A 13,824-nucleotide genomic window follows, 5' to 3' on the forward strand; every position below is an offset into this window, starting at 1 on the left:
CTGATTTTTTTTTTTAATTGTTTTAGGTAAACTTAGGCTTTAAATGCAGCCAGTGTAAATAATACATTTAAGTATAAATATAGTATACAACGAATGTACAATATTTATATGAAGAGCTGTGTAAATTGTTGGCACTATATAAATACCTGTAATAAACAAATGTTCCAAAAGAATATTGTCTATGAAATGTATTATCTTATTGTTAATTAATTGTCCTAAATCTATTAAATAAAGAAGTATACATCGTCAGGGCCGTCTTTAACACAGGGCAAAAGGGGCAGCTGTTCCGGGCCAAGTCATTATTGTGGGGCCCAAGGCAGCTTCCCCTTGAGCCTGCACTGTCCGCAAATAGTTGATAAGTGGATTCAGGAGGGCCCAAGAAAATGTTTGCCCAGGGTCCAATCAGTATTAAAGACGGCCCTGTACATCGTGTACAGGAACACAGAAACCACAAAATCCACATGCTTTGATTTACTAAGTGATCTATCAAACAGTTCTAAATAATTCTGAAGGGAATACAGTTCCTAGTGTAGGTGGTAGAATGAAAATACTGTCAGAAACCATGAAATCAGGCCGAGACAGAAAATCAGTCAAATCACACTTGTTTAATAATAAAAGTAAAAAGAACAAACGTAGTCAAAACTTAGCCAAAGTTCAGTAACCGGAACAGATAGTCAGCCAAGCCAGAAGTCAGGGATCAATGTAGTGGAACAGCCAGCAGGATCTGGAGCCAGAAAGGATGTCAGCAAAGCAAGTCTTGAACAGAATCGCAGGAGATAGTTTCTGTGATGTTGACCAAGGCGAAGGCAGAGCTCCTCTGGACTGGATGGCTTAAGTAGGCAGGACTGACGAGCAGGATCAACAACAGCTAAGTAACTGTGGAGATAGATGGGATCTGGCAATTAGCCGACAGCTGAGCGGCCAGCTCAGAGAAGGAAGGGCTGAGCCCAGCCCTGAAAAATACAAAAACCAAATCTCACAACCAAAGTTCAGCAAGAACTTTTCTCTGTCAACAGTTACTACAAAAAAGACTGGGGGGAATGTTTTATTGATTGGATATATATGTTTGTTTGTTTTTTAAAAAAATTCTTAACCCCTTCCGTTTACAATACCCTATGACACATGCTCAGAATTTCCATAGACATGTGCGCAATGTATGCGCTTCTTGGAGATTGTGAGGATTCTGCCAAGTTCTTTTTTCTTCTATTTTTGTAATTGTTCTTTATTTTTCTTCGGTTTGTGTAATTGTACATCATCACTGTATTCTCGTTGCATCTTAAAATCTTCAATAAATATAATGTTAAAGAGATAACATTATATGGGGGGCATAAAGTAGAAAACCCCGAAAGTGTACACTACATGCCATGGTCTAGATGCAACCCTATAAAGGACATACCAAGCTGTTTCAGTTTTCCAAATGCTCTATAAGATTCACACAATTTATTTGTAACAAATCTGCTTAAAGGGAACCCATACCCTTTTTAAAGTGGACCTTTCATCTGCTATATTTGTTTATGCTTGTAGATCTCTAGGCTGTGTTCACAAATATTTTACACAGATCAGCCCCCCTGCTGTAGCCGCTCATCTTGTGACTTGCTAGAAAGTCGCAATATAAAGTCTCAATGATTACTGGGTGAGTGGTGGCTGGAGAAAGGCCTTTCCCCTGCCTGCATGTGCAATAGCCTGATAACATCATATAAGTATAGGCAAAGTCAAAGGCGTACAGTATCTCACATAAGTGAGTACACCCCTCACGTTTTTGTAAATATTTTTTTATATCTTTTCATGTGACAACACTGAAGAAATTACACTTTGCTACAATGTAAAGTAGTGAGTGTAAAGCTTGTATAACAGTGTAAATTTGCTGTCCCCTCAAAATAACGCAACACACAGCCATTAATGTCTAAACCGCTGGCAACAAAAGTGAGTACACCCCTAAGTGAAAATGTCCAAATTGGGCCCAATTAGCCATTTTCCCTCCCTGGTGTCATGTGACTCATTAGTATTACAAGGTCTCAGGTTTGTTAAATTTGGTGTTATCGCTCTCACTCTCTCATACTGGTCACTGGAAGTTCAACATGGCACCTCATGGCAAAGAACTCTATGAGGACCTAAAAAAAAGAATTGTTGCTCTACATAAAGATGGCCAAGACAGGTGCTGGGGGGGTCAGCTTGTCAGTGCTCAGACCATACGCCGCGCATCAAACTGGTCTGCATGGCTGTCGTCCCAGAAAGAAGCCTCTTCTAAAAATGATGCACAAGAAAGCCCTCAAACAGTTTGCTGAAGACAAGCAGACCAATGACATGGATTACTGGAACCATGTCCTATAGTCTGATGAGACCAAGATAAACTTATTTGGTTCAGATGGTGTCAAGCATGTGTGGCGGCAACCAGGTGAGGTGTACAAAGACAAGTGTGTCTTGCCTACAGTCAAGCATGGTGGTGAGAGTGTCATGGTCTGGGGCTGCATGAGTGCTGCCTGCACTGGGGAGCTACAGTTCATTAAGGGAACCATGAATGCCAACATGTACTGTGACATACTGAAGTAGAGCATAATCCCCTCCCCTCGGAGACAGGGCCGCAGGGCAGTATTCCAACATGATAACGATCCCAAACACACCTCCAAGACGTCCACTGCCTTGCTAAAGAAGCTGAGGGTAAAGGTGATGGACTGGCCAAGCATGTCTTCAGACCTAAACCCTATTAAGCATCTATGGGGCATCCTCAAACGGAAGGTGGAGGAGCGCAAGGTCTCTAACATCCACCAGCTCAGTGATGTCATCATGGAGGAGTGGAAGAGGACTCCAGTGGCAACCTGTGAAGCTCTGGTGAACTCCATGCCCAAGAGGGTTGAGGCAGTGCTGGAAAATAATGGTGGCCACACAAAATATCGACATTTTGGGCCCAATTGGGACATTTTCACTTAGGGGTGTACTCACTTTTGTTGCCAGCGGTTTAGACATTAATGGCTGTGTGTTGAGTTATTTTGAGGGGACAGCAAATTTACACTGTTATACAAGCTGTACACTCACCACTTTACATTGTAGCAAAGTGTCATTTCTTCAGTGTTGTCACATGAAAAGATATAATAAAATATTTACAAAAATGTGAGGGATGTACTTACTTTTGTGAGATACTGTAACTAGAACAAGACAAGTAACAGTGCTCTCGGGGAGGGGTATGGGATCAGTGGAAGTGCTGATGGAGAGGGGGGAATGGGATTGGTGGAAGTCCTGGTGGGGTGAGGGGAATGGGATCAGTGGCAGTGCTGGGGGGATGGAAGATGAGATCATTGGCAGTGCTGGTGGCGGAAGGATGGGATCAGTGGCAGTGCTGGTGGTGGTGGGGGGATAGGATAAGTCCACTGAGTGAGATTAGGGGGATGGAATCAGTGGAAGCGGTGGTGGTGGCTGGGGGGGTGGGATCAACCCACTGATGGTGGTGGGGGGGTCACATCAGTGGTGGTGGGATCAGTGGCAGGGGTGGTGATGAGGGGGGGTGGAATCAGTGGCATCGGTGGTGGTGAGGGGGGGTGGGATCAGTGGCAGTGGTGGTGGTGGTGGTGGTGAGGGGGGGTGGGATCAGTGGCAGCGGTGGTGGTGGTGGTGGTGAGGGGGGGTGGGATCAGTGGCAGTGGTTGTTGTGAGGGGGGGTGAGATCAGTAGCAGCGGTGGTTGTGAGGGGGGTGGGATCAGTGGCAGTGGTGGTGGTGAGGGGGGGTGGGATCAGTGGCAGCAGTGGTGGTGAGGGGGGGGTGGGATCAGTGGCAGCAGTGGTGGTGGTGGTGGTGGTGGGGGGGTGGGATCAGTGGCAGCAGTGGTGCCATCCTCCCCCACCACCACCTCTGCCTCTTACTGATCCCATCCCCCCCCCACCACCACCACAGATCTCAACTCTATCCCCCCATCACCTCTGTAGAGGTGATAGGGGGGATAGGGATGAGATCTGTGGTGGTGGGGGGATGGGATCAGTAAGAGGCAGAGGTGGTAGAGGTTGGGATCAGTTGCACTGGCAATTTTTCACTTACTTAGTCAGTCAGTTGATTCCCCTTCAGTATTCCCATGCCTCCAGGGATGGCTCTGTGTCATGGGGTCTTCTCGCAGAGGGGAGAGCTCCTCCCCCTTCACTCTATTGGTGTCAGCTGACTTTCAGGGTCCACCTCCGCCTCCCTAGATGGCTTCTCTCTGGAGTGGAGAGGATAGGTGGGTTGACCCCCCCAGCGGAACGAACAGGCAGGCGGGCCCCTCACAGTAGTACTGCCAGAATGGGCAGGTGGGCCCCTCACATGGGCAGGCAGGGCCCTCACACTGGCAGACAGGTGGGCAGGTCCCTCACACTGGCAGACGGGCAGCCAGGCCGCTCACACTGCCAGAGCCAGAGCGGGCAGGGCCCCCCCCACTGTGTCAGAACTCCAGGGCCCAGTCGCAAGTGCGACTGCTGTGACCCTGGTAGTTCCGCCACTGGGCAAAGTCACTGGAACCCATGGTCTTCCTTTTAGGGATAAACAGTAGAGCCTTAAAAATAGAATTCCAGCCTAAACATAACTAATCTTAAAATTGTTCCCTCCCCCCTCCTAACACCCATGCTGACTAACCCGTGTAAGTAAGATGTATATACTTACCTATTTTCAGGACACTCCAGTCACATGATCTGGCTCCCATGTGTCAGCCTGCAGCTGCTGCAGGGGAGAGGTGGGAGCACCGACAACAGCTGGAACATGGAAGCCTATGGGTCACTGCTCCTGGATTTCCCATCTGTTGTAGAGCGCTCGCTCCTCCCCCCTGCAGCCTCCGCTGGTTGACACAGGGAGGGGACTATATGACTGGACTGTATAGGGATTGGTTTTAGAAGGGGGGAAGGGACAGTTTTAAGAATAGCTAGGTTTATGCTGGAATTCTATTAAAAAAAAAAAAAAGATACAGTTGCTGTTTATTTTTACATGTCATGCATTTATTCGAGCAGACTTGTAAAGTTACTTAGAGGTCCACTTTAAAGGATTTTACAGGCTTTTCAGACTCAGTGGGCTGAATCAAATGGAATTAATCTTCAAGGGATTCCATTATGCCTGCTGAGGGCCACATCTACTTAATTCCAGAAAAAGTATAGCACTTCAATAATTGACATTTAAGTAACAATTGCAACTTATAAAATGTTACCTGAGAGAAAGGGGGCAATAACATTCCCTGAAGTACTGAGCTGCAAAATCCATAAGGAATCAATAATAGAATCTTTTTTAGTTTAAAATTTTCAACCACTACGCGCCGCCAATAGAGGGTTGCATGTCGCACTAAAAACTCTGATGCCTGGTTCACAGTTCTACCTGGATGTGATTACATTGAAGCTGAAGTTTAGTCTGCCTTCCCTGGTTCCTCCTTTCCCCCCCTCATCAAGATTCTAATTATATTTTTAAATAAAAACCTTTTCATTCTTGTCATGTACCTTATTTTAGACAACTGTCGCCACTGGGTCTTTGTGCTTCTCCAAGCAATGCAAGCAGATCATGGCTGGTAGGATGAGCTGTCAGTGTGCTATACATACTGTAGTTTCCTCAAACATCACAGTACCCAAGCCTCCTCCAGATAATCCAGGGAGTTGGTCACACACCCCTTCCAGCACAGAAGGTGATTGACAGCCTTAGCTGTGCATGTTTCCCATGTGCCCATTCCCTCCACTTAGGTCTCAGATTACACTCAACTCCCTGCCCCTATGCTTTGCAGTGTGTGACATCAGATCCCTGCCCCCTGTCTTCTGTAGCTGAGAAATAGTCTTTGATCTGTGTACTTTGAACAGCTGTCCAGAAGAGAGAGCTGCAGATAAACAGGTACAATTTGTGTAGGATGATTTGTTTCATCGGTCTGTATCACCTGAGGCTTGTCACTTGTCACAGTGGCCATATGTAAGAGTTTACAACCACTTTAATTACTTTTATAGCAAAAAACATCCTGCTGCCTTGCTTTCCAAGAGTCTGCCCGCATTGAATGTAATAGGTACTTGTTGGATGTAGTACAGGGAGTAGGAGCATGCCAATCTCAGTAGAAACTGACCTCCCAGCAGCTTCCCTTGCTAGGATTTTACAAGCCTTATGATGTTACAGAAATATTACAAGCTATTTCTTGCTACAGGAACAAGATAAAAAAAATGCATGCTGGGACATGCTCTACAGGGGAAGTAGGAGGTTTGGGGTTAAATGTGGGTAATGCCTGGACATATACTTAAAGTGGAGTTCCACCCACTTATACAATTCTTCAGCATCCCTCACTAAACTGTGCACTGTAAAAAAATTCGATATTTTTTTTTTTCTTTTATCAGCACCTACTGTATATCTGCTGTATTAGTTTTTCACTTCATCCTCCCTGGCCGTGGCCCATCACTTCATTTCCTGCTTGCAATGCTTTCTGGGAAGGTCGTGGCAACTTTCTCTGACACTGCCATTGCTATGGAAACCTGACCTGAAACCTATTACACTCCTTTGCTGCACTGAGCATGTGCGAGATCTGCAAGGATGAGATCCAGGAAGAAATACAGTCTGGCTTCAGTTGCCCACACTTAAGATGGCCACGGCCTGCTGCAAGTTTGTAAAATAACAAACTACTGCTATAAACTAACAAAACAGGCCTTAGTTTACAGACTAACTGTACTAGAATACATTAAGCTGTTGTATTATAGGGGTATTTTTATTTAAAAAAGTATAATTTCGTCCGGAACACCACTTTAAGGTATAAGCTGTCTTAAAATGATACACAAATAATTCTCAATGTGTCCACAATCTACAGGTTACACTTGATGGAAAGAGAAAAGGCTGAACAAAGAAGTTTTAGCTGTGAGAAAAAGCTCCTGGAGAGTATTGACAGGTTGTCCTCCTGTCTGAGTGTGAATGTTGAGGAACAAGAAGATCCTCTCAATGTTTTGGTGACAAAGGTAATTCCGATAACATATCTTTGTTCATTTGATCAGTGGGATTGTTGTTTTTCATCAGTCATAAAATGATACAAGAAAAGTCAGTTGTTTCTGTAGATGTAGAGTACAAATCAGAGGAACCTAGTGCTTACTTAGTAATATGGCCACCCCAATCCAGCATATTCCTTAGTGATTGTCTGGGTCCGACAACAGGTGAACAAATCTGTGGACAAGGCCAATGAGCATCAAGTAGCCTAGATTTGGCCACAGAGAACAGTTGTGTATACAGTGGCGTCACTAGGGTTGGTGTCAACTGTGTGCGGTAAAACATGGTGTCACCCCCCCACCCCCCCCATATTTTTTTCCCCCATATAACGCATATATTGGCCTTCAGAGCACCCTGCCCTAACCGAGGGCTCCCGCGCTCATGCACGGGAGTGACGTCATTGCAGCTCCACCAATACTGTGCATTATCTGCTGTCCTCAGGGACCGATCTGATACAGAGATCCCTCTGTATGGTGATCCTCTAGATTGATTTGTCCCTGGGGACAGCAGACAATGGCATCATTGGCATTGATGATTTGATTCGGATTTTGGAACTGACCTGCTGACACGGTGTTGCTTGATGGACCGGATCTGATGGCTGCAGGGAAGATGGCAAGATGCTGTGGCCTGCCGACAACAAGGCATGTTGCTTGCTGGACTGTGATAGATAGTATCTGATGGCTGTAGCCAGGGAAGATGGCAAGATGCTGCTTGTGACCTTCTGCTTGCTGGACAGATCTGATGTTGGTGTGGGTCACTGTCTGTCTACACCTGGCCTGTGGACAACCCCCCCCCCCTTATCAGAACAGCTTAGGGCTATATAATATAGCTGTGTGTGTACAGCAGGAAAGAACAATCTCCCCTCCTCTCGGTTATCAGCACAGGGCGCCGGACACATACACTCCTCCCACACCAGCTCTCAGGTGTAACTGGGTGGTGTGGCAAAACCATGGCAACTCCCAACTTCCCCTCACCTATCACACCTCACCTGTTAGGTAAACAGTACACCCATCCCAAACAGCAGCTGGAGAGGAGAGGAAAGTGTGCAGCTGCGCCACCTGGGCGGAGATAGTAACAGGCTTAGCAAAGTAGGAGGAGGAAGACACAGGCCAGGCATGGCCGTTGCGCTGGAGGTGTTCCGGGTCGGCTGAAAAAAAGAATGCCGATAGGAAGCCAGGGCTTTGGTCACCCTCGGGAGAGTCGGGATGGTGTCACCCCTCTAGCAGGTGTCACCCGGGTGCGGACCGCACCCGCCTAGCGACGCCACTGTGTGTATATATGTAATACAATCCTACTACATGAAGACCTGACGTTTAGCCAGCTCAATCATATATGTTAATATACATGTAGTGGGTATGTGGGAACATAGCCATTTACCTCTGGTTCCAGCTTCTCTTCAACAAGAGTAACGATCATACAGGTGTCTCAGCCTGTCTGGTGTCTGTGTGTTTCCTGTTTTCATAGATATGAGATTACTGCTGGCCAGATTGGCAAACTATGGCCAGCTTAAAGCCCAACTCCGGACAACTAAAAAATGATCCCATACTGAGGGACTGTGCCCGCTCTTTTTTGTCTACTGGAACAAAAAACAAATAAGATTTACTTACCCAATCCTAGGTTCCTCCCTGCAACTAGACCGGTGCTTGCCACTTCTTCTCACCCAAGCTCTAGTGGTCAAGGGTCCTGACATCATCAAGACCAAAGCAGGGTCCATAGCCCTGCATTGAATGTGATGATGCTGAGGGACAGTCCACTGCCAAAACATAGGGGTGGATGATCAGGTAACTAAAACTGTATTACCTTTCCCCTACACAAAGGAAGCTAATAACCATTGCAGTGCGAACAGAGCCCTACTGCAGTGCAGTGTGTAATGCTAAATTGGGGCTTTCAAGTTTACCCAAAGTCATTTTGGATAAAGAAGAAGAAATAAAGAAATAAACAGAATGCAATGACTTGCAAATCTCATAAACCCGTTTTTTATTTACACTAGAAAATATATCAAATGTTTAAACTGAGAAAATGTACCATTATAAGAAAAAATAAATAAAATTGGAAATTAATGGCAGCAAGACATCTCAAAAAAGTTGTTAAAGGGCCATGTTTACCATGGTGTAGTATGCCCTCTGTAAACATCTGGGAACTGAGGAATTCATGCTATTGTCATAGATTCGGCATGTGGTTTAGCACTGTTTTGCTGAAATGTTCAATGGCCTTCCCTGAAAAAAACATCATCTGGATAGAAACCATCTGCTGCTCTGGATATATCTTTCAGCATTGATGATGCCTATTCTGATGTACAAGCTGCCCATTCCATATGCACTAATGCCCCCCCCCCCCCCCCCCATACCATCAGAGATGCAGACTTTTGACATGAGTGCTGATAATAAGCCGGAAGGTTCCTCTTCTATTTAGTCCAGGAGATGTGGCGCCCATGGTTGCCACAAAGAATGTCAAATTTCGATTTGTCCAACCACAGAACAGATATAGCTTTAACTTTTAACACTTTTGAATAACATTCATATGGGTAACATTAATTTTATAATTATATAATATTAGTAAAACAGTAACATAATTTTACATGTAAACAATTAATAAGAAAAAAGTATTATTATATAACTGCATATTGCATAGGATCAAGGTTGCATACTGTACTCACAAAATCAAGTTTCTAAATGTTTCACATAGTTGGTAGATATATGGTCAGTTTTCAAACGGAGAGAGTTATGCACCGTGTAATGACCCCAAATGGAGACCAACAAAGACCACAGTCCACAGGACAGAGAGAACCAGAGGCTGCACACACAAGGACCCCACGGAAATGGAACAGGAGTCCCTGCCAAACTGTTGCCAACCAGACAAGGTGTCTATAGTCATTCGTTGGGGTTTTTTTTTTCAGATGCTAGTCTGTATAGATAAGCAAATACACACTTATTGGTAGGTATACTTGTGTAACAGGACTTTAATATAATCTATATATGGTTGTAAGAAAAATGAAGTGATTATAGCTGACAAAGTAGGATACCTGTCCTGTCGGGTAAATCACATAAAGAGGATAATAACCTGTATATATATATATATATATATATATATATACATATCTCCAATGTTCACCTGAAATCTCATGTCCGTCCACTTCCCAACTTTGTGCTGCAATGAGTGGCAACACAGATTGGGATTTATATACCTAGCAGGTTTGATTGCTCGTTAGATCGCCCAACTGGCGATTATAAACAGCTGGTCAGCAGAGATGGAACGCTGGTGCCCTGGGCTGTGGTGTCCAGCATCCATCATGGGTCCCTCTGCGCCATGGCGCGCAGCGCACCCACACCCACGAAGGGGCGGAGACCTGTCCCGCATCATCGCGTCACCAACACTCGCACACCAAAATTCTTGTCATTGGATCATATCTATGTCAACCCAAGCTTACTAGATGAGGTGAAGCTCTGCTGGCTATCATCATCCAATCATATACAAGCAAAAACACATTTTTTTTTTCTTTGTACATGATTGGGTATTCTTTGTAAAATGAATTTCCACCACATTTACTAAGCTAAGGGAAAATTCCCTTGCAAAGTGTAAATTCCCTTGCAGAGGGAATAGCCTTTTTCCTTTAGTAAATTAAGCCCATAGAGTGGGTGAATCTCTCAAGATGGGATACAGATAGAAATGACAATTTAAAATGGGTTTTAACTCTTTCTGTACTCCATCCAAAGCTTAAAATAAAAGTTGTGGTGTTAGAGTTGCTTTAACACTACCAATGTTAAAACTTCTGCTGATCAGATGTGTTAATGCAGAATTTCAGGTACTCAATACATTTTAAACGTTGTGCCCCTCCCATCCACCAGCTGATGCAGAAAAAAATTCTTGTTTTGTCCAATGTTGCCACATAAAATGCAGAACCAGCAATAGCCACTGGCCCAGCATTGTACGTGATGACATCTACAAGAGGGGTAGTGACATGACCGATCAGAGACTGGCAAATAGAGAGGCTGGGCAGGACTAGTCAGTATCCAAACTGGCAAGTGGGCCTGTGGAGTAAGAAAAGTTTTTTTTTTTTTAATCAAGGTTTTATTGCTCATTTAGAATCTAGTATCAAGGATACACATACAAAAACTAAAGGGTCAGAGGTTAACACAAGAGGGTCAGGACCAAAGCCAATGGATATCTATATTGAGGGAACCATCAATGTCCAGTGGAGACCATTATGACATATACCATATGTCTGAATCATTGTGAGGTGGTTGAAAAACGACCATACTAAGACAAATACGACATGCAGGCCAAAAATTACCAGCCATAAGTTGCCCGTCATCACTAGTTACCTCAAGTATGTTTATGGTAAAGGAAAATAGAGAAAAAAAAGCCTAGAGAGGAAAAGAAAAGGGAAAGATGATGTAGAGGAGGGTGCCTAGCCAAAGTCTGGAGTTACATCTTCCTTAATATATGATGGGAAAATTTCATATTTCCTTATTAAAGTTGTCTCACAATATCTAATAAAGCCTCCAAAAGCCTAGTTACCGTAACTGACTTCATGCCAAAGGAATGTCATTACAAACTGACCAAGTCCTTAAAAGGTCATGGTCCTTGCAAGGAGAGTTGGCCATTTCTTTAAACACAAGTTCTACTTACTAAAACTATAACTTGGAATATTCAGTCTCATATCAGACCTGCATCATGCATGCGTATGGTCTGATTATCTGTTCCACACCATGCGAGCAGGCGGACGGGACTTCGTGGCAGAAAAGACATCTTTAGTTAAGTATTCTTTTTTTCTACAAGGGGTCTTCAAAACATTTCTGCACTTTTATATATATAATACAGTTAAAAAAGTGCGGAAACTTTTTGAAGAACCCTTGTATTTTCTAATATTATTACATTGTTACATTTGTTATATGTATCTGTAATCACTTAATTAAATGTTATACGTCTAAGTATTTGTATGATCTCTCTTTGCACATCTCAAATACAACCCCAAAAACATAAACTATCATGTAACCGTAAAACAATATACTACAAAAACAAGGTGTAAAAAATCAGAGAAACGACTGAAGTTTATTTGATTTTAAGAATTCAATCCAGGTGTACCATATTTCAATCAATTAAGCATGGCATTCCTGTAAGATAGTTGGTAAATCCTCCATTCTTATGATATGATTAAGCTCAGTCACCCATTCTTTCACGCGGGTACTGTAGTTGATCTCCAATGCCGAGGAATCAAAGTGCGGCCTGCACATCAAAGGAATCAGAGATCTTTTTTAACATTGGTGACTGACCCAGGGATGAGTAAGAGAAGTTTTGCTCCTTCTTAGATCGTCCCCTTAAAATGAGGGAAGAATTTATTATCAGCTGGGCAAGTACAAGTTTAAAATATTTTAGATGCCTGCAGTTAGGCTTTAAGTTGTCTATATGGCCCTATGATTTCAGTCAAAAAGGCTTTCCAATAAGAGTAATTCCTTGCAGTAATAACTATAGGGACGATGTATGAAATTTGTGCAGTAGAAAACAATTGTTCATGTATATAATAACTAATCTGAATGCTTGTGGCAGTAATTACATTAAGAAACTAATATCTTGGTTTGAGCAACAAAAAAAGTTTCCCGGTAGCCTACTTTATGTGTGCTATATTCCAGGCAGAAAAGATGGTGAGAGAATATATTTTGCAAAAATCCAGAGTGACAAGTCTTGAAGACACCTTGGCCAGCCAACAAGTGGAGTTTAAAGCCAGTCGGGATACCATAGTGAAGCTGGTCTCAGAGACCGAGAAACACAAGAAAGCCATAGCCAACTTTCCAGCAGAGCTTAAATCACTAAAACAGGTGAGGGAGTGCTCCTGTGTTTGTCTCTTGTCCTCTGACACACAACAGTCACAACATGAAACCAAAATTTGTTCCTTGTCTTTGTTTCCACGTTGAGTGACACAGTGGGTCTCCATAACCCAAGGTTACTCTTTACAGTGGGTGTCTGGAGATAAATGATCAATTTGACTGTTTCTTCTACAAATTCCAGGGTCACATTTCATGTCATTTTATTGCTTTGCAGATATAACTGCACTTGTGACCCACATTGTCATGAGTTGGGTCACACTTCAATCTTTTCTGATGTGCTGTTTTCCAGTAAAATATAGAGGATGTTGTGTTACTATAATGCCAAAGTTTCTTGCCCTTGTTTCAGAAATATGTGATTTTGTTTGGAAAGGATGGGTACATGCTGTATGCTGTTTTATTGATTAACAAAAAAAGTCTTTACCTTTTTCTTCAATTTAAACCCCAGCCATTTTTTTAGTTGAATAGCATGGGTAAAGAATTAAGCTGACTATACGCAGTACAAATTTTGGCTGGTTTATGAAGACCCGTCCAAAATTCACCTCATTGGCCACCTTTAGCCTGACATTCCTCAATTTAAAAAATCTAAAGAGTCAGGCAAAAATGGACAGGTCAAAAAGCTGCTGCATACAATTAGATGCAGTGCTGTTTGGGTGTTTGGACAGCTGGCGGGACAAGCTATCAAAACACAATAGCCACTCTGGGACATTCATTCATCTGCATTCTATACCGTGGATGGAAGAATCTGTTTTTTAGTTCAGCCTGCAGGTGTCAGCTTTATACTCTGTTTCCTGCTTCCCCCCCTGAAAGTGAGGGCATTCCCAACTATAGGGGAAGAAGTTGGGGCGGGGAAGGGGGGAATTTTCCCAGAACTGGACCAAGGATTCCAACCCTTCCAAAAAGTTTTGGCTGGGGTTGGGGGTTAAATCCTTTAAGGCATGAAAGTATAATTTATTTTTTATCTAGGACACCAAGATTCCAAGGCATAGAGAAATAATTTCTGCCTCTCCATTGTACAGTTTATCCATGAAAGCTTAAAGCGGAGTTCCACACAAAAA

The 13,824-nt window shown here is 43.5% G+C and overlaps 1 protein-coding gene across 1 annotated transcript in view; it reads left to right on the forward strand.

Moving 5' to 3' along the window:
* LOC141117474 (coiled-coil domain-containing protein 170-like) overlaps positions 1 to 13,824 on the forward strand; it is a 103,818-nt gene that overhangs the window by 45,757 nt on the left and 44,237 nt on the right. Inside the window, exons 6-7 of the mRNA XM_073610362.1 lie at positions 6,775 to 6,919; positions 12,575 to 12,760. Coding sequence (XP_073466463.1) covers positions 6,775 to 6,919; positions 12,575 to 12,760 — 331 coding nt within the window. The remainder of the gene's footprint in view (positions 1 to 6,774; positions 6,920 to 12,574; positions 12,761 to 13,824) is intronic.

Source organism: Aquarana catesbeiana, linkage group LG13 (assembly GCF_042186555.1).
Source record: "Aquarana catesbeiana isolate 2022-GZ linkage group LG13, ASM4218655v1, whole genome shotgun sequence".
In the NCBI taxonomy this organism is placed as follows: domain Eukaryota; kingdom Metazoa; phylum Chordata; class Amphibia; order Anura; family Ranidae; genus Aquarana; species Aquarana catesbeiana.